A 21,090-nucleotide genomic window follows, 5' to 3' on the forward strand; every position below is an offset into this window, starting at 1 on the left:
GCTGTTCTCTCGAAACATCCAACCCTCACCTTCTCCCACAGAGTCCAAAAGTCTGTTCTGTACATCTGTGTCTCTTTTTTCTATTTTGCATATAGGGTTATCATTGGAAGATTTTAAATGGTAGAGGAACATATATACATACATATATGAAAATATGCTTATATATATATTCCTTTCTAGATTCCTTTTCATTATAGGTTATTACAAGATATTAAATATAGTTCCCTAGGCTATGCAATATGTCCCTGTTGTTTATTTATTTTATAGTAGGTCCTTGTTGTATATCTTTTATATATAGTAGTGTGTATCTATTAGTCCCAAACTCTTAATTTATCCCTCCTCCCTCCTTTCCCCTTTGTTTAACCACATGAGTCTGTTTTGTAAATAAGTTCATTTGTACCATTTTTTTATGTTCCACATGATATATGAAATTTGTCTTTCTCTGGTTGACTTGCTTTTCTTAGTATGTTAATCTCTAGGTCTGTCCATGTTTCTGCAAAGGACATTATTTCATTCTTTTTATTTCATGGCTGAGTAATGTTTCACTGTATATATGTACCACATCTTCTTTATCCACTCATCTGATGACGGACACTTAAGTTGTTTCCATGTCTTGGCCATTGTAAATAGTGCTGCTATGAACATGGAAAGTGAACTGAAAGTGTTAATTGCTCAATTGTGTCCAACTCTTTGCTGCCCTGAACTGTAGCCACCAGGCGCCTCGGTCCATGGAATTCTCCAGGCAAGAATACTGGTTGCCATTCCCTTCCCCAGGAGATCTTCCTGACCCAGGGGTCAAACCCAGGTCTCCTACATTGTAGGCAGATGCTTTACCATCTGAGTCACCAGGATGCAAACATGGGGGTGCATGTATTTTTTTGAATTAGTGTTTTCTCTTCCAGATCAATGCCCAGAAATGAGATTGCTGGATCTTGTTGGTAACCCTGTTTTCAGTTTTTGAAGGAACCTCCATACTGGCCTCCTTAGTGGCTGTACCAATTTACATTATCACCGATGATGTGGGAGGGTTTCCTTTTCTCTACACCTTCTCCAGCATTTATTATTTGTAGATGTTTTGATGATGGCCATTCTGACTGGTGTGAAGTGATATCTCATTGTGGTTTTGATTAGCATTTCTCTCATAATAACAATGTTGAGCATTTTTTCATGTGCTCATTAACCATCTGTATCTTCTTTGGAGAAATGTCTACTTAGGTCTTCTGCTCATATTTTGATTGGGTTGTTTATTTTTTTGATAATGAGCTGTATGAGCTCATTGTGTAACTTAGGAATTAAGACCTTGTCAGTTGTGCCGTTTGCAAATATTTTTCCTCCCATTCCATATGTTGTCTTTTTGTTCTGTTGATGATTTCCTTTGCTGTGCAGAAACTTCTAAGTTCAAGATCCCATTTAAAAATTTTTGCTTTTATTTCTGTTGGCTTGGCAGACTGACCTAAGAAGACATTGCTACAATTTGTCAGAGAAGATTCTGCCTATATTTTCTTTTAAGAGTATTTTGTGTCATGCCCTATATTTAAGTCTTTAAGCCATTTTGAGTTTATTTTTGTATATGATGTGAGGGAGTGTCCTTGCTTCATTAATTTACATGTGGCTCTCCAACTTTCCGAGCACCACTTGCTGAAGAGATTGTCTTTTCCCCATTGTATATTTTTGCCTCCTTTGTCGAGGATTCATTGATCACAGGTGGGTAGATTTATTTCTGGGCTCTCTTTTCTGTTCTGTTGATCCATATATCTGCTTGTGTGCTGGTACTGTGCTATTTTGATTATTGTAGCCTTGTAGTATTGTCTGAGGTCTGGGAGGGTTAGACCTTCTGCTTTGTTCTTTCTCAGATTGCCTTAGCAATTCTGAGTCTTTTGTGGTTCCATATAAATATTAGGATTTTTGTTCTTGTTCTCTGAAGAATTTCATGGGTAATGATAAGGGTTGCATAAAAATTATAGATTGCTTTGGTAATATTCCCATTTTAATAATATAAATTCTTTTAATCCAAGAGCATAGGATTTTTTCCGTTTCTTTGAGTCATCTTAAATTTCCTTTATCAATGTTTTATAGTCTTCAGAGAAGTCAGTATTCTCAAAAAGAGTTTTTCCACCCCCATGTAAAGAATGTACATATACTCCTTTAAAAAATATTACAACTTATGGTAAATATGAAGGAAGCAATAAAAATCACCTTTAATCTCATTAACTAGAAAATAACTACTGGTAAAACATTTTGGTGTATTTCTAACCAAGTATGTCTCTATGCATAGATAGCAAAGAAAAGCTTGATGTTATTGTCAAGTTTTGTTCATATCTTGCTTTTTCTAATGTAATGTCACATTTCTACATTTCCCAGGCCATGCCATTAATAATTATTTGATAATTTAGCTACTATATATTATAGTCCCAAAGATGACTATATCTTATTTTATGTAAATGTCTCATAATAGATAAATTTTTAAGTTGCTTGCATTTTTCATCACTGTAAATTATGTTGTAAAAAACAGTCTTGTTTGTCAGTTTGTATTCACATCTGCCTGTTCCCACACCAGTGGTTGCCTTTTAAGCAGGGTTGTGATGGACTCAAGTATGTTTGTTTGAAAAATTGTTATGAAAGTGACGTGAAGAGTAGGTTGGAAAAAGTTGATTCCAGAAGTAGGCAGAGGAAAGATGCTGTTTGAGCAATTTAGGCCAAGTATAAGGCATAAACTAAATTACTGGTAGCAAGGTCAGAGAAAAGAGGAAGTGGTAATGTTTCTTAAAGTGTTTGTTTGTTTTATGTTTGTTTTTTTGCATGACAGAATTTTCTTTGAACTTGATGAAAGCTGCCAGCATTTTTTTTTACATATTAATTCAGGGGTTTAAAGACCTCTAAGGAGGTGGGTATAGTGGGCACGCCATAGAGATTCTTAATGAAAGGCTTAATGGTTCTTTTCCAAAATAGGGAATACCAAGGGGACGAACAGGTTTGAAGAGTTGACTTTGGAAGGAGGAATTTATGAGCCTAGTGTTAGATGGATCGGGTAAAACTGTCAGGGAGAGAGCTTATAAATTGATGTAATGGCTTAGGGGAGAGGTCAGAGCAGAATATGAGGATGTGGGAGCCATCCCCACAAAAGTGGTGGTATTGAGACCCCAGACATGAAAGTGTCCTAGAGATCAGCGTGTTTATGCAAAGAATACTTGGGACATACCCAGGCAGACAGCTTACTCCTAAGTAGCAGAAAAGAGGGAAACTAGAGAAGGAGCTATAAGATGAGTATGAAGAAAACCAGAAGAAAATGGGATGGAGGAAGCCAAGAGAGACAAGAGTTTCAAGAAGTCATCAAACTGTCAAATGTTGCAGAGGTCAAGCAAGAAAAGGACTGGAGGGTGTCCACAGGAGAAATTTAAGTCACCTGGAAATGTGGGATGAGCAGATTCAGAGAAACTGTGGGGCTGGAAGCCAGACTGTAGCTTATGGTGAGGAGTGGAGGGAGTGGAATGCTCAGGGCTCTTCTCTAAGAAAGCCTGTTGTGAAAGGCTGGAGAAGGCCAGGTGATAACTGGAGTGAGATGCGGCGGTGGAAGGTTCACTGTTCCTTCTTGTTTATATTCAGGAAGCAAAGCTAGATTTCCAAATTGTAATATGAATTCAGTTGCTTTTCCAACATTTGCTATTTGCTATGTTTAAAATTCTTTTATTGATTGTTTTTTGGACATGGTATGTTCTGTCCAAGCATCTAGTGAAAACACTGCTGCCCAACTCCTAGCATCTTCAAGTTCTATTTAAACAAGCCCAGACCTCCATGTTTGCTCATAGTTTCATTGGATCTTTTAAATGTATTTATTTATATTAATCGAAGAATAATTACTTTACAATATTGTGATGGCCTCTGCCATACATCAGCATGAATTGGCCATAGGCATACATGTGTTAGATTTTAATTAGATTCCCCTTTCAGTTTTTAAGCTTCAACATACTAGTATTTGGAACTACGGTTTTTAAATTACAGAATATGACTTGAGTCCTTGAAGTTTGACCTCTACCTAAAGAATTGATCGAAAATGGTTAATGTTTAAATGTTGCAGTTTAACGAATGTCTTTATTGTATTGCCAAATGCTGAGTGATAGAGATTTAATTCTAACAAGCACTAATTAGAAAGAGAAAAAAATTAAAAAGTGATGTGAACCAGAATCAGAATAAACCAGACAAGGAATACTTTTATTGGTTGCAGAACATCAACAATGTGTGATATAGTCTTATTCACTTCCTTTACTAGCAATGGAAATACTGCAGGCTGTCTCTAGGGGGGTTAGACAGGCTTATTGAAGACATAATCATTTGATAGATGTTATTTGTTGGTAATATGATGCATTGAAGCTGCAGAAAATTATTTGTTTTTAGAGATATGCTAAATGGTTCTTGGATTTTTAAAAACAAAACAATATGGCAAAGGTTTCTAACTTGGAATAAGTGAATAATCATTGCAGTGTCTGCACTGGTTTCTTGTTTAATAATAAATTTGTCCATTTTGAGGGGTATTATTTCTCTCAGCACAATTGCTTTAAATATGTTGACATCAAAAAAATAAGTATTACTTCTTTAGAGGTCACTGTGTTATAATAGAAAACACTTATCCGTTTAGTAAATTAAACAGAGGGTATATATGTATACGGGCTTCCCTGGTGGCTCAGGCAGTAAAGAATCTGCCTGCAGTGTGGGAGACCTGGGTTCGATCCCTGGAATTGGACGATCCCCTGGAGGAAGGCATGGCAACCCACTCCAGTGTTCTTGCCTGGAAAATCCCCATGGAGAGAGGAGCCTGGTGGGCTATAGTCCATGGGGTCACAAAGAGTAGGATATGACTAAATGAGCACACACACACACATATATGAATACATCATTACGTACTTACACATGTACATATGTGCGTGTGTAACTTTGCTTTGTAAAGAACCTGGTTGTCTTTTCCTTAAGGTGAGATTTACCTTTCTTGAGGATAAGATTTTACTCTGAAATTCTTGGTCATGTCCTTTCTTCTTTCTCTTTGTTTTGCAGTGAAATTCATTATCATATCTTTTAACTCCCTTTGTACCTCTCTTCCTCCTGTTGCTGTCTAGAACCTGAGCCTTTCCTTTAATCATTCCTTCACCATTCTAGCCTGTTCTCTTGCTCCTTGACTTTTCATTGAATCTAATTCAGTTTTCCCAGGCTCAATCTCATCGTTTGACATCTTTGCCACTCTCCCGGGGCTGCTGAGCCCTGTCAGCTGAAACTTGACAGCAGTGCCAGTTGAAGACTCTCTAAATCCGTGGTCTCCAGTCTGTTGGAGTCCCAAGACAGCCTCTGTAATCCTTAATTGTTCCACACATTCACCGCTGTCTTCCTACTTCCTCCCTGTCACCTGTTCCTTCAGTCTCGAAAAATAATCTTGACTCCTGTTTTATTGAGACCAACAGGCAGGAACTCCTTAACATCTTCTTTTACTGTCATTCTCTATCACTACCTGCAAATTTTCTCTACACATATCACCTTCTGTTATTTTCCTACTTTTTGTCTTTAACTTGGCTATCAGGCTGCTCAAGAGCAATGCCTTTTGTTTCTCCTCCTACCCTCTGGCTTCCATCCAGAACTGCTGTTAACACCTAGGAGACAGTTTTCCACCTTCACCTTATTTGGCCTTAAAGGCGTTTTAACATTCAGTACTACCTCTAAGCATCTTCCTCAGTGTTCATAAAACTCCTCACTTTTGGATTTTTCTCCCACCTTAGATTCTCGCAAATTCAAAGTTGCTGTTCCCAAAATAGCACAAAAAAATTTAAGCGTTTAATGCCTTACAACATAATAATTGATGTGAATGCTTGTAATTTAGTATTAATTGTACTTCTAAAAATTATACTATACTTTATTTATATATAGTATATAAATAACTCAGTATTAGTTATATCTTAACAAATAAGAAACATTAATTTTTCCTTGGTTTCTTCTTTCCTAGTTAATGAAGGAGTTCCCTCTCCTGAGCATGTTCAACATCCATGAAAACCTTTTAGAGGCTCTCCTGGAACTACAAGCATATGCTGATGTTCAGGCAGTCTTAGCAAAGTATGACGGTAAGTCCTTGGGTACTTTTATCTACTTGAGTATTCCTCTCTTCTTGATGTATTTCAATGATTAGATGAGAAGGATCATTTCAAATAGCACAGCACTTTGATAACTATTGTGTTAGAGAATTTCTACCTGATTTCCGTGGTCGGGAATCACTCAGAACCTCTGCAGGCAGCACTTGCCCTGTAGGAACAGCACTGACCCCCCACTGGTTGACTGTGACCACTACCTGTTGGTCATGTAGACCTTTGAAACAACAGAACAGCTGGGTTTTGTTATTGTTTAGCTGCTAAGTCGTGTTCGAATCTTTGCAACCCCATGGGCTGTAGCCCACCAGACTCCTCTATCCATGGTATTTCTCAGGCAGGAATACCGAAATGAGTTGCCATTTCCTTCACCAAAAACAGCTGGTAGCTTTTGCTACAAAACTTGTGAGAGTTCAGTAATGTTTGAAGATGAAATCATGGCCCCTTCACCCCAGGTCTTCTCTTCTTTAGCAGAATAACTCCCATTTCTTCACATGAGAGCCTTTGCAGTCCCTTTGCCATTCTATCCTACTCACCCATGAGCTTATTTTGTTTTGCCTTTTCTTAATAAACCAGAAAAATAAGCTGATACCATCAGATATTTGAAAAATCTTCTCAATTGCCATTGTCTTTGAATTTACTATTTGATTAATTATACACAATTTTCTACATAATTAGCTGCTAGAATCTCTGCAGAATTTCATACTATTCTGCCATGTTCCACTAACTCTCTCCCCAAAATAAATATATTTGTTTATAAAATGGATATTAGGAAGTGATTGTTTACATGATTTTTTTTTACTTTATAAAATATTCTTTATTAAGTAAGCATTTCTAGTGCATTTAAAGAATTATTGACATGTACACACTGCTATATTTAAAATAAAATGCCTTTCCATGAAAAAAGAAAGAATTATTCAGGTCAAAATTTCTAGCAATTCATCAAACCTATAGAGCAAACTATACTATTTGAGTCTTATTTTTGACATACAGTTCCTCAAAAGGTATCTCTGAAATAGGTTAGAGTTGTTACCCCCTGCAGCTGGAGGAACTGAGGCATTGTGAGACTTTTCGTTTTGCTTTATTGTTAATTCTTGCTCAAACGGATGGAAACTAAAAGCCAGTGATGGCACCGCTTGGCCTGTGCAAACATGAGCACCCTGTGTAAGAAAATATATGCTACCTAGTATGGAACTGATTTTAGAAAGAGAGAAAAATGTGGCACGCTTTACAGTAAACAAAATAAAGACTGTTTGGCCTTCATGTCAGCTCACTTTTGTTCTCTGTTTATATGCTGGAATCTCACTGTTGGGCTGACCTTGGGAGTCTAAGCCAGGAGACTGCCTTAGCGGCAGAATGCTTGTGGTACACTGAGGGCCTTTTGGTACCCGAGAAACCCAGCACGTGGGTTTAGGTGGCCATGCGCCGTCTACATACTACCTCAAAGCCAGCAGTGTCATGGCAAGGCTTCAGTGTTCTCATCCCGAGAGTCAGCCTGCACTCAGCCTGCTACATCAAGGCGTGAGAAAAGGTTTAGCCAATAGAGCCTTTGGGATCTCAGGTCTCTCCTAAGGCCCCTTTCATGAAGATCTCAGTTCATTACAGAAATCATCAGCTTTGTGTTACAGACTGATTGTAAAATAAAGCAATGAACTCATTTGGAGCTTTCTGTCGTCTGTCTCTATCCCATTGCACAGTCTCCATGCCACAACAACCGAAAGCTGATTTATTAGATTCTGATAACATATGTTCACATTATTTGTTACAAGAGCCTGTCCCACCCTCCACTAAAACTTGGCTCTCACTTTGCTAAATTCCTTTGTTGCAAATGGACAAACTCACTATACCAAGGCCCTGTGTTGAGCTTTGTTTATGTTTGTACCTGGCAACAGAGATGATGTTCTTTCTCATTATTCATGGAAAAAGAGCCTCATTAGTGGCAGGACACATACTGTTGCTGAGATGCCTCGTTAGGGGTTTGGAGTTCAGCAGTGGTCAATAGGCTGCAGATGACCTAACCCCAGCTGAATCCTGGAGGGTGTTTTGGCTCAGACTTGGCTTAGGCCCGTGTCATTTACAGTAGAAATATAATGAAGTGGCTGCTGAAGTTCCTGTTCTCGAGGAGTGAGCTGCAGCCACACCAGACTATTAAAAACATGCCTCTTCTTCTCCCTGGACCAGAAAATGGGCTCTTTCCGGCTCATCCCTGCAGCTTTTCCTGGAGACACAAAGGACCTCGACCCAGTTCTTATCCAATTTTCTTACTCTGTGTGAGGAAGTGCAAGCTTCAGAGGGCTTGGAGTACAGACAGCAATTGGGGCGCCCTGTTCTTCACCCTGGTTCTGATGTCATCATTGTAATCTGTGAGATGCTGGAGACAGCACTTTGAACCCCAGCCTCCCCATCCCTCACCATTGAGCCACACCCAGAGCAGCAGGATTAGATGTTATCTTTGCAAATCGGAATGCTCTGGTTGGGTAGCTGTTTCTTGGATGTTTTATGGGTAGAGCAATCCTTCTTTATTACATTTGCTAGGTGGCTGAATTTTTTTAAGTAGTACGAGGGGAAGTGACACAATGGGATTGGTGCTGCTTCTCTGACCTTTGCAAAAGGATTTAGAAATGTGGCAAAGCACAGGGGAAAAAACACAGCATGTTCTGAGCAAAGGAGGAAGGCGGCATATATTCCCTTTGCCTCATTCTTATTCTTCTTCACTTCTATTTTTTTTTTTTTTTTTTGCTTTGACTTTTTGAAGTGACATTTACAAGTTCTTTTATAGGGAAGTCCTTTGGCAAGCCTGGATTCCAAGTAGGGATTACCAGTTAACTGGTCACCCCTCCTTGTAAACTGCAATCTAATTTTTACTTTCCCCTTCAGATAGCTTTTGATCTTATGTTATTCCAGCGGTAAGTCTGAGATGCTGTCTTGCCATCCTCAGGCGTTTTCATGGTCTTCTGGTTTCAGTCTGTTAACCAACATTATGGGTGAGCAATTTTTATCCAGGTGGTTGGTGTTGGTTTTGGATGGTCCTTCATACAATGGCTGAAAAAACAGCAGCAGCTAACATTGAGTTCTTATGATGTGTCATGGTCACACATGATCCTAAGCTTGGCATGGATGGACTCATTTATTCTCGCCACAGCATATGAGGTAGATACTGTTATTAGCCCATTTTACAGCTGTGGTAACTGGTACAGAAAAGAGTTTAAGTAACTTCTTCAACTGAAGAGCCTAAGATGTCACAGTAAAGCCATGGAGATACTATGTTGTGAGGGCAAAGAAAAAAACTTAGAACAGCCTTTGTTCGATACAATGTGAATTCTACGAGGAAAGGAAAGCAGGAATAAACTGAGGTCATCTGACCTCAGGCCCATGCTCTTAACCATCATCCTACTTCCACTGTCTCTGCTGTTGGCAGTATTTTTCATTGTTTCTGTTAACACTCTTCTTGCTGTTATCATAGGTTCCAATTTATTGTGCCATGTGTATTATACACATTACCTATAACCCTTACAATTTATTGTGCCATGTGTATTATACACATTACCTATAACCCTTACAATGTCCTTGCAAGAAGGTAGTTACTCTGTTTTAGCAGATGCAAAGCTGAGGCTTGTGAATTTAAGTAACTTTCAAAACCACATTCCTTGGAAACTGCAAAACTGCAGAACAGAGATGCAAATTCAGGTCTAGCTGGCTTTAAGAGTCCATGTGTTTTTCATAAACGTAAGCCTCATTGAAGTGACTTTCTTTTTCTCCCTCCTCTTATAAAGAATGAATTAGGCAGGCTGGAGCCATGGTGCAGAATTTCAGTGATGCCAAATTGTCTTTTAAGATATTTAAAAAATTATTCCTTAAGAACTGGGCATATCTGTATTTATCTATCTTTCTGAAACCATCTCTACTCACCTTGTTCCTGATTTCATTAGTCACAAAAGGGATTTGATGTATGATGTTCATTCAATTTGTGATCTTTCTTTTTTTCAGTCATACATTAGCTATAAAGACAATTTTTTTAAGATCATAAGGTCATTAGAACCTTCTATTCAAAGCCATTGAGAAAGTTGTTAACAGCTTTGGATTGCCTTTCAAAGACGTTTATAGGCCACGTAGCTTGAAAGCTTGTCTAAAGATTAGGGTGGGAATGGGGATAAGAATTCACGCGTTTCTTATCCATTATCATTTGTGCATTTGAATTTTAGAAGACTCTCACAGAGCAAGTGAATATGAATATGAGTGCTCCCTTTGTGAGCATTTCCTTTGGGAGTACCTAGCTCTGTCTCTAGTTAGTAACTCCTAAGGATACCCAAGGCAGTCCTGGGGGTGGGGCAGAGGACTAGCCCTGGTGCCAGTCTGCTGAAATCAAGCCCAGCTCTGCCTTCCACTGGCTGAGTGAACTTAGTTCAGTTCTATTGAGTCTCTCAGTTGTGTCTGACTCTTTGTGACCCCATGGACTGCAGCACGCCAGGTTTCCCTGTCCATCACCAGCTTCCGGAGCTTGCTCAAACTCATGTCCATTGAGTCAGTGATGCCATCCAACCATCTTGTCCTCTGCTATCCCCTTCTCCTCCTGCCTTCAATCTTTCCCAGCATCAGGGTCTTTTCCAATGAGTCCACCCTTTGCCAAAGTATTGGAACTTCAGCTTCAGCATCAGTCCTTCCAATGAATGTTCAGGGTTAATTTACTTTAGGATTGACTGGTTTGATCTCCCTGTAGTCCCAGGGACTCTCAAGAGTCTTCTCCAACTTCACAGTTCAAAAGCATCAATTTTTAGGCACTCAGCTTTCTTTATGGTCCAACTCTCATATCTCATGGTTGTGAGGGTGAACTTAAGCAAATCACTTAACCTTCCAAACTTCCATTTCTTTCTCTGGAAATGGATCAAGGCTTAGAAAGTGTAAGCAGCTTACCCAAGATCACACAGCTGGTAATTTGTTGTGAGGATTAAAGCAGTTAATCAATGGTGCCTCAGTAGTAAAGAATCCACCTGCCAATGCAGGAGATGCTGGTTCAATCCTTGGATTGGGAAGAACCCCTGGAAAAAGAAATGGCAACCCACTCCAGTATTCTTACTTGGGAAATCCCATGAACAGAGGAGTCAGGTGGGCTACAGTCCATGGAGTCACAAAAGAGTCAGATATGACTTAGTGACTAAACAACAGTGTTTAGAAAAATGTGAGGCACACAATAAGAATTCAGTAACTGTTAACCACCACAAAAAGACAAGATGACCACTCCTGAACTTCACCACTGTTCTCAACCCATTTTGTTCAAATGGAAAACCGTATATAAAATGTCAATTAAAATGAGAGCATAAGAGCCCTGTCTTGTGTCCTCCTAAAAAGTATTATGGCCTCTTGTTAAAATTAATTATACATCTAACAGGACATGTGAGCTGACTCATTGGAAAAGACCCTATTGCTGGGAAAGATTGAAGGCAGGAGGAGAAGGGGACGACAGAGGATGAGATGGCTGGGTGGCATCACTGACTGAATGGACATGAGTTTGAGTGAACTCCAGGAGCTGGTGATGGACAGGGAAGCCTGGTGTGTTGCAGTCCTTGGAGTCACAAAGAGTCAGACATGACTGAGTGACTGAACAATAAAATAGGACATGTGTGTAGATATTTAATAAGAATGGAAACACTTAGTTTTATCTCTAAAACAATTCTTAAACATTTGGAAAACTGAAAAGTAAAAATTGCCCAAGATTTTCACTCCTGAGATAAAGACAGATCATTTCAGCCTCGGGGCAATTTGTACCAATGGAAATACAAATTCAAACTCTTCTAGATACTTACTGCATTAGGGCATCTAATGATTGCCCTAAATTTGGGATCAGAAGCTTCCCTGTGAAGGACAGCTGGTCTTTTTATATAGTCACAAATGTTATATAAATGCAACAGCTATGTCAAGACCATTTTTACTGGTGCTGTCAAGCCCATCCTAAATCTGCATTCTTATTTACTATCTGGTAGTGTACAGAAGAGTTTCCCCAGTGGCTCAGACAGTAAAGCGTCTGCCCACAATGCAGGAGACCCAGGTTCAATCCCTGGGTCGGGAAGATCTCCTGGAGAAGGAAATGGCAACCCACTCCAGTATTCTTGCCTGGAAAATCCCATGGGTGGAGGATCCTGGTAGGCTACAGTCCTTGGGGTCACAAAGAGTCAGACACGACTGAGTGACTTCACTTCACAATGTGCAGAAACCTAGTCCAGCTCCCTTCTTTGGCCTGGTTCTTATGGAAAAGATCAAGGATACCAGGCAAATGTTGAAGAGAATTTTTGTGTAAAAGATGGGCAGATAATCACATTGCTGCTTCAAAAAAGAAAATAATTATCCGCCCCGACACCATGGACTATGGCTTTGGGCTGGTAAGCATAAGTCTCTGAGAACTGATGGCCCTGTATAGCTTTGCACTGAGTACCCTGCTGACTGGGAAACCAAGAAGTAGGTCTGTCATGAAGACTGGGCCTTTGAGGTTACAAAGTGGTTGGCTGTCATACTATATGTGCAATGAGCAGGACTTCTCACAGGTGCTATTTCAGAGTAAAGACTGTATGTGTGAAAAGTTTCTACAATTCTGATGATCAGAGACATTTTATGAATGCATACGTCTGTAATTCACAGAGTTGGCCTAGGAACAAACCCTCTAAGTTTATGCTGGCTTTAGTAATCCTTATGGCCCAGTTATCATAATTTACCAAGGTAACATTTCACCTTAGCTGGCCTTCGCTCTAAGTTACTAAGATCAGTGGTGTTTCCTGATTGAATCATTGACTTCCCAGGTGGCACACCTTTTGGAGGTTCTTTTTATTTTATATCAGTCCTTTTTATTTCTTCAGTGAAGCTTTCTCCTTTTGTTGAAAGGGGACAACCTTAGATTGACTTTTTGAAGGTGGGACCAAACAACTTCATACTGTCTAGAACCCCCCCCCCCCAAAATGTAAGAACAGAATTATGCACATCTGTTGTTGTTTTCTTTGCATCATATCATGAACAGGAGTAAATGGAGAAATCTTATTGAAGACAGTCACATGGAAGATAGAATCACCTCATGGTACAGTAATAAGACATTATGGTCCACAAACAGAAAGGAGAAATGGGCTGTATTTTCATTAGTTTGTTTTTCACTTTTGTTTGTTCAGTTGGTCTGTTCATGGCTCCAGAAGAATCTGTCAAGGCCACATAAACTTTAAGCGTATCCACTTGGTCTCTGACTAAGAGAAGTGATACTCGATACACTGTAATCTTAGGTGGTTACCGGGAATAATTAGGTTAATTTTTTCAAATTAATTCAGCAAGGATCTAGCAAACCTTTATGCTGAAGATACTTTTAGGTGCTTCCAGATTTGAAGATGAATATGATTTATTCTGTGTTGCCAAGACGCTTTCAGTCTGTTGGAGAAAGAGGTTAAAAACAAAAAAGCAACCCATAATGAATCAAGGTGGGGTGAATCTGTGCTCAGTGAATCAGTTTGAAACATGCTGCAGGGAGTACTGCGAAAGAAACTCTTTGAGAGCAAGCCCTGCATCCACTTCTTGGATGTGCTACAGCAGATGTTCAGAGGGTCTATGGTGAATGATCGACCTGTTAGATGGAACCTGCACTGTAACAGTGCTCTTACTTGTGAGGTGCTTTGGGACTTACTTATCTACTGGCTGCTATCCTTGAAAACACTGTTTTAGAGGTTTCAGTGTGAAGTTAACCCTCAGCTGACCAATCTCATACATAGGAAGAGTAATGATACTTTTAAAATTACATCTTGATTATTATTATTATTATACATGAACAAAGGAAAATGTCAGGCAAAAAGATCATCACTGGAAAAAATTCTGTACTATCTAAGGTTTTGCCCCATGGGTTTTCTGAGACATCAAAATGACAGCTTTACTCATAATCACATAACTTTGTCCCAAGATTATTTCATTGAATTTCAAGTTTGTTAGTATGAGCCATTCATGACTTTTGAAAACTTAAGAGTCATCTTCCCTGAGATGACCTTTCTTTTCTTTTTTTTTTTTTTCAGTAGCACCATTCTCATAAACGGTGCTTGGGAGCCAGAAGAGGTGTGGTTTGCTTTCTTTGTTTCTGGACAAAAATTTCACTTTTGTTTAACCTTGCTTCAGCTTTTACTCTTGCTTTCTTCTTGCCCCACTTTCCCACTATACTGCTTTGTCAAATGGACATCTAGATTTAGAACATAATCCAATGTCATGCATTCTGCTGGAATGCTGTGCGTGTGTGCATGCTCAGTTGTGTCTGACGCTTCCAGCCCCAAGGACTGTAGCCAGCCAGGCTCCTCTGTTCATGAAATTGTAAGCAAAGATAAATGAAGTATACATGTTGAGAAATAACACATTTCTGACTTCCTCTTAAAGCACACATCAATACAGATCACTTTTGGCTCCTGGAAGCTAAATTAGAAGTAAATGTTTGCATGTAGAGGGAAGGTGATATAAAGTAATTTAATATGTTACTATGTTAATTTAGGATTTTATTCAGGAAACACTGACCACCAACTATGTTTCAAACATTGTTTTGTATTGTGGGTAGGAAGTGATGAAGAAACACAGCTTTAACCCCTAAAGCACACCATGTGAATAGGAAAGGGAAATGAGAATGGACAGTTGATGTGAAGTGTAAAGACCGACAGTTTAACTCAAGATGGAAGGGGCACCTCACCCACGGTGATGAGAGAAACCACCCCTGTGGAGGTGGGATCTGTGCTGAACCAAACAGTGAAGGTCCTGGAGGCAAAGAAAACACATCCAAACACATTTGGGGCAGGACTGACACAGCTTGTGTGGAGAACATTGTTTCCCACAGAGCAGACGGGTGGAGGAGGGCAGCAGCAGAAGATGCACTGGTGAGTTAAGCAGGAGCCAGACCTCAAAGAGCTTTGATTCTAGTTTGGATTTTATTCTAAAGACTATGGAGAGACCTGAAGGCAATTTCAGCAGAGGAAGGGCTTCATTCTGCCTGCAAAGTGAAGAAAGTGGCACAGTGAATTCAGACTCGGCCTAGCTTTGACTTGAGGTGGGTCGGGAGGTGAACGCAGTGTGAAAGCCCTGAGACCTGGAGAAGTAGGATGCCGAACTCCTGTGGCAGGGCTTTCAGACTCTGCAAAGAAGCAGAATTCTATCTTTCAGGGAGACATTTGCTAGGTTCTCCAACTAAGAAGTGTAAATGAGTTATTAATAGAGTTTGGTTTTTCTTCCTTAAACAACAAATGGAAATCTCAGTGTAGAAACTTTTTATTTCATGGAATCAAAACTTTTATTTTAAACTACAAGCACTTAGTTTCATTTGCTCTCTGGTGATCTCTTTCTTAACTCCGGGAAGTCGAGACCTATATAGACCAGGAAAACCCTTAGATAATCTGTTTTTCCAGGGGAATGTAACTAAGATGTTACATTAAGAGTCTCCCAGGATACATGTATCCTACCTACTTTCATCAATACCTATGTACTTCTCCTCGGTGATAGAGGAAAAAAGTGAAATGTGAGGAAGAGGTGGAAGGTCTTTAGAGGGATCTTGCTTCCTGACACTTTAATTACAACTAATGTAGACAAAGTCAGAGTAATTAATACCTTGGATTTAATTATTATCAAAAAGAAAGAACTTTCAGTTCAGTTCAGTTGTTCAGTCATGTCCAATTATTTGCGACCCCATGGACTGCAGCACACCAGGCTTCCCTGCCCATCACCAACTCCCAGAGCCTACTCAAACTCATTTCATTTGAGTCAGTGATGCGATCCAGCCATCTCATCCTCTGTTCTCCCCATCTCCTCCTGCATTCAATCTTTCCCAGCATCAGGGTCTTTTCAGATGAGTCAGTTCTTCACATCAGGTGGCCAAAGTATTGGACTTTCAGCTTCAACATCAGTCCTTCCAATGAATATTCACAACAGGTTTCCTTTAGGATGGACTGGTTGGATCTTCTTGCTGTCCAAGGGACTCGAAAGAGTCTTCTCCAACACCACACACAGTTCAAAAGCGTCAGTTCTTTGGTGCTCAGGATTCTGTATAGTCCAACTCTCACTTTCATACATGACTACTGGAAAAACCATAGCTTTGACTAGATGGACCTTTGTTGGCAAAGTAATATCTCTGCTTTGTAATATACTGTCTAGGTTGGGCATAGCTTTTCTTCCAAGGAGCAAGCGTCTTTTAATTTCATGGCTGCAGTCACCATCTGCAGTAATTTTGGAGCCCCAAAAAATAAAGTCTGTCACTGTTTCCACTGTTTCCCCATCTATTTCCCATGAAGTGATGGGACCGGATGCCATGATCTTAGTTTTCTGAATGTTGAGCTTTAAGCCAACCTTTACACTGTCCTCTTTCACTTTTATCAAGAGGCTTTTTAGTTTTTCTTCACTTTCTGCCATAAGGGTGGTGTCATCTGCATATCTGAGGTTATTGTTATTTCTCCCAGCAGTCTTGATTCCAGCTTGTGCTTCCTCCAGCCCAGCATTTCTCATGATGTACTCTGCATATAAGTTAAATAAACAGGGTGACAATATACAGCCTTGACGTACTCCTTTTCCTACTTGGAACCAGTCTGTTGTTCCATGTCCAGTTCTAACTATTGCTTCCTGATCTGCATACAGGTTTCTCAAGAAGCAGGTCAGGTGGTCTGGTATTCCCATCTCTTTCAGAATTTTCCAGAGTTTGTTGTGATCTACACAGTCAAAGGCATTGGCATAGTCAATAAAGTAGAAGTAAATGTTTTTCTGGAACTCTCTTGCTTTTTCAATGTTCCAGTGGATGTTGGCAATTTGATCTCTGGTTCCTCTGCCTTTTCTAAATCCAGCTTGAACATCTGGAAGTTCACGGTTCACATATTGCTGAAGCCTGGCTTGCAGAATTTTGAGCATTACTTTGCTAGTGTGTGAGATGAGTGCAATTGTGCAGTAGTTTGAGCATTGTTTGGCATTGCCTTTCTTAGGGTTTGGAATGAAAACTGACCTTTTCCAGTCCTGTGGCCACTGCTCAGCTTTCCAGATTTGCTGGCATATTGAGTGTAGCACATTCACAGCATCATCTTTTAGAATTTGAAATAGCTCAACTGGAATTCCATCACCCTCCACTAGCTTTGTTTGTAGTGATGCTTCCTAAAGCCTACTTGACTTTGCATTCCAGGATGTCTGGCTCTAGTTGAGTGATCATACCATCGTGATTATCTGGGTCGTGAAGATCTTTTTTGTATAGCTTGTCTCTGTATTCCTGCCACCTCTTCTTAATATCTTCTGCTTCTGTTAGGTCCATACCTTTTTTGTCCTTTATTGAGCCCATCTTTGCATGAACTGTTCCCTTGGTATCTCTACTTTTCTTGAAGAGATCTCTAGTCTTTCCCATTCTATTGTTTTCCTCTCTTTCTTTGCATTGATTGCTGAGGAAGGCTTTCTTATCTCTCCTTTCTATTCTTTGGAAATCTGCATTCAAATGGGTATATCTTTCCTTTTCTTCTTTGCCTTTCACTTCTTTTCTCACTTCAGTTCAGTTGAGTTGCTTAGTCATGTTCAACTCTTTGCGACCCCATGAACCACAGCACGCCAGTTGTCCATCACCAACTCCCGGAGCCCACCCAAAGTCATGTCCATTGAGTCAGTGATGCCATCCAACCATCTCATCCTCTGTCATCCTCTTCTCCTCCTGCCCTCAATCTTTCCTAGCATCAGTGTCTTTTCCAATGAGTCAGCTCTTCACATCAGGTGGCCAAAGTATTGGACTTTCGGCTTCAGCATCAGTCCTTCCAATGAACACCGAGGACTGATCTCCTTTAGAATGGACTGGTTGGACCTCCTTGCAGTCCCATGGACTCTCAAGAGTCTTCTCCAACACCACAGTTCAAAAGCATCAATCCTTCTGTGCTCAGCTTTCTTCACAGTCCAACTCTCACATCCATACATGACCACTGGAAAAACCATAGCCTTGACTAGATGGAGCTTTGTTAGCAAAGTAATGTCTTTGCTTTTTAATATGCTGTCTAGTTTGGTCATAACTTTCCTTCCAAGGAGTAAGCATCTTTTAATTTCATGGCTGCAGTCACCATCTGCAGTGATTTTGGAGCCCCAAAAAATAAAGTCTGTCACTGTTTCCACTGTTTCCCCATCTATTTCCCATGAAGTGATGGGACCAGATGCCATGATCTTAGTTTTCTGAATGTTGAGCTTTAAGCCAACTTCACTCCCCTCTTTCACTTTCATCAAGAGGCTCTTCAATTCACAGCTATTTGTAAGGCCTCCTCAGACAACCATTTTGCCTTTTTGTATTTCTTTTTGTTGGGGATGGTCTTGAACCCTGCCTCCTGTACAATGTCACGAATCTCCATCCATAGTTCTTCAGGCACTCTATTAGATCTAACCACTTGAATCTATTTGTCACTTCCACTGTATAATCGTAAAGAATTTGATTTAGGTAATACCTGAATTGTCTAGTGGTTTTCCCTACTTTCTTCAATTTAAGTCTGAATTTGGCATTAAGGAGTTCATGATCTGAGCCACAGTCAGCTCCCAGTCTTGTTTTAGCTGACTGCATAGGACTTCTCCATCTTTGGCTGCAAATAATATAATCAGTCTGATTTTGGTGTTGACCATCTGGTGAGGTCCATGTGTAGAGTCTTCTCATATTGTTGGAAGAGGGTGTTTGCTATGACTGGTGTGTTCTCTTGGCAAAACTGTATTAGCCTTTGCCCTGCTTCATTCTGTACTTCAAGGCCAAATTTGCCTGTTATTACAGGTATCTGACATCCAACTTTTGCATTCCAGTCCCTTATAGTGAAAAGGACATCTTTTGGGGGTGTTAGTTCTAGGAGGTCTTGTAGGTCTTCACAGAACTGTTCACTTCAGCTTCTTCAGTATTACTGGTTGGGGCATAGACTTGGATTACTATGACTTTGAATGGCTTGCCTTGGAAACAAACAGAGATCATTCTGTCGTTTTTGAGATTGCATCCAAGTACTGCATTTCAGACTCTTCTGTTGACTATGATGGCTACTCCATTTCTTCTAAGGGATTCTTACCTACAAGAGTAGATATAATGGTCATCTGAGTTAAATTCACTCATTCCAGTCCATTTTAGTTTGCTGATTCCTAAAATGTCAATGTTCACTGTTGCCATCTCCTGTTTGACCACTTCCAGTTTGCCTTGATTCATGGACCTGACATTCCAGGTTCCTATGCAATATTGCTGTTTACAGCATTGGACCTTGCTTCCATCACCAGTCACATCCACAACGGGATGTTGTTTTTCCTTTGGCTCTGTCCCTTCATTCTTTCTGGAGTTGTTTCTCCCCTGATCTACAGTAGCACACTGGGCACCTACCAACTTGGGGAGTTCATCTTTCTGTGCCCTATCTTTTTGCCTTTTCATATTTTTCACAGGGTTCTCAAGGAAAGAATACTGAAGTGATTATCCATTTCCTTCTCCAGTGAACCACATCTTGTAAAAACTCTCCACCATGACCCATTCATCTTGGGTGGCCCTACATGGCATGGCTCATAATTTCATTGAGTTAGACAAGGTTGTGGTTCAAGTGATCAGATATTTAGTTTCCTGTGCCTGTGTTTTTCAGTCTGTCTGTACTCTGATGGAGAAGGATAAGGGGATTATGGAAGCTTCCTGAATGGAGAGACTGACTGAGGGGGAGACTGGGTTTGTTTTGATGGGTGGGGCCATGCTCAGTAGGTCTTTAATCCAGTTTTCTGTTGATGGGTGGGCCTGTGTTCCCTCCCTGTTAGTTCATTTCAGTTCAATTCAGTTGCTCAGTTGTGTCCGACTCTTTGCGACCTCATAAATTGCAGCACGCCAGGCCTCCCTGTCCATCACAAACTCCCGGAGTCTGCTCAAACTCATGCCCATCAAGGCGGTGATGCCATCCAGCCATCTCATCCTCTGTCATTCCCTTCTCCTCCTGCCCCCAATCCCTCCCAGTATCAGGGTCTTTTCCAACGAGTCAACTCCTCGCATGAGGTGGCCAAATTATTGGTGTTTCAGCTTCAGCATCAGTCCTTCCAATGAACACCCAGGACTGATCTCCTTTAGGATGGACTGGTTGGATCTCCTTGCAGTCCAAGGGGCTCTCAAGAGTCTTCTCCAACACCACAGTTCAAAAGCATCAATTTTTTGGTGCTCAGCTTTCTTCACAGTCCAACTCTCACGTCGATACATGACCACTGGAAAAACCATAGCCTTGACCAGACGGAGCTTTGTTGGCAAAGTAATGTCTCTGCTTTTTAATATACTGTCTAGGTTGGTCATAACTTTCCTTCCAAGGAGTAAGTGTCTTTTAATTTCATGGCTGCAGTCACCATCTGCAGTGATTTTGGAGCCCAAAAAAATAAAGTCTGACGCTGTTTCCACTGTCTCTCCATCTATTTCCCATGAGGTGATGGGACCAGATGCCATGATCTTAGTTTTCTGAATGCTGAGCTTTAAGCCAACTTTTTCACTCTCTTCTTTCACTTTCATCAAGAGGCTTTTTAGTTTGTCTTCACTTTCTGCCATTAGGGTGGTGTCATCTGCATATCTGAGGTTATTGATATTTTTCCCGGCAGTCTTGATTCCAGCTGTGCTGCTTCCAGCCCAGCATTTCTCATGATGTACTCTGCATATAAGTTAAATAAGCACGGTGACAATATGCAGCCTTGATGTACTTCTTTTCCTATTTGGAACCAGTCTGTTGTTCCATGTCCAGTTCTAACTGTTGCTTCCTGACCTGCATACAGGTTTCTCAAGAGGCAGGTCAGGTGGTCTGGTATTCCCATCTCCTTCAGAATTTTCCACAGTTTGTTGTGATCCACACAGTCAAAGGCTTTGGCATAGTCAATAAAGCAGAAATAGATGTTTTTCTGGAACTCCCTTGCTTTTTCAATGATCCAGCGGATATTGGCAATTTGATCTCTGGTTCCTCTGCCTTTTCTAAAACCACCTGGGGCTAAACTATGGAGGCAGCCTTGTCTAACT

At 40.4% G+C, this 21,090-nt stretch overlaps 1 protein-coding gene across 7 annotated transcripts in view; it reads left to right on the forward strand.

Moving 5' to 3' along the window:
- The window catches only part of ST7 (suppression of tumorigenicity 7), a 254,937-nt gene that overhangs the window by 182,698 nt on the left and 51,149 nt on the right, over nucleotides 1-21,090 (forward strand). For all 7 annotated transcript variants that reach the window (XM_070468798.1, XM_070468806.1, XM_070468811.1 and 4 more), the window contains one exon: nucleotides 5,984-6,098. In XM_070468798.1, the coding sequence (XP_070324899.1) occupies nucleotides 5,984-6,098 (115 nt within the window). The remainder of the gene's footprint in view (nucleotides 1-5,983; nucleotides 6,099-21,090) is intronic.

This window comes from Odocoileus virginianus, chromosome 1 (genome assembly GCF_023699985.2).
Source record: "Odocoileus virginianus isolate 20LAN1187 ecotype Illinois chromosome 1, Ovbor_1.2, whole genome shotgun sequence".
Taxonomy (NCBI): Eukaryota; Metazoa; Chordata; class Mammalia; order Artiodactyla; family Cervidae; genus Odocoileus; species Odocoileus virginianus.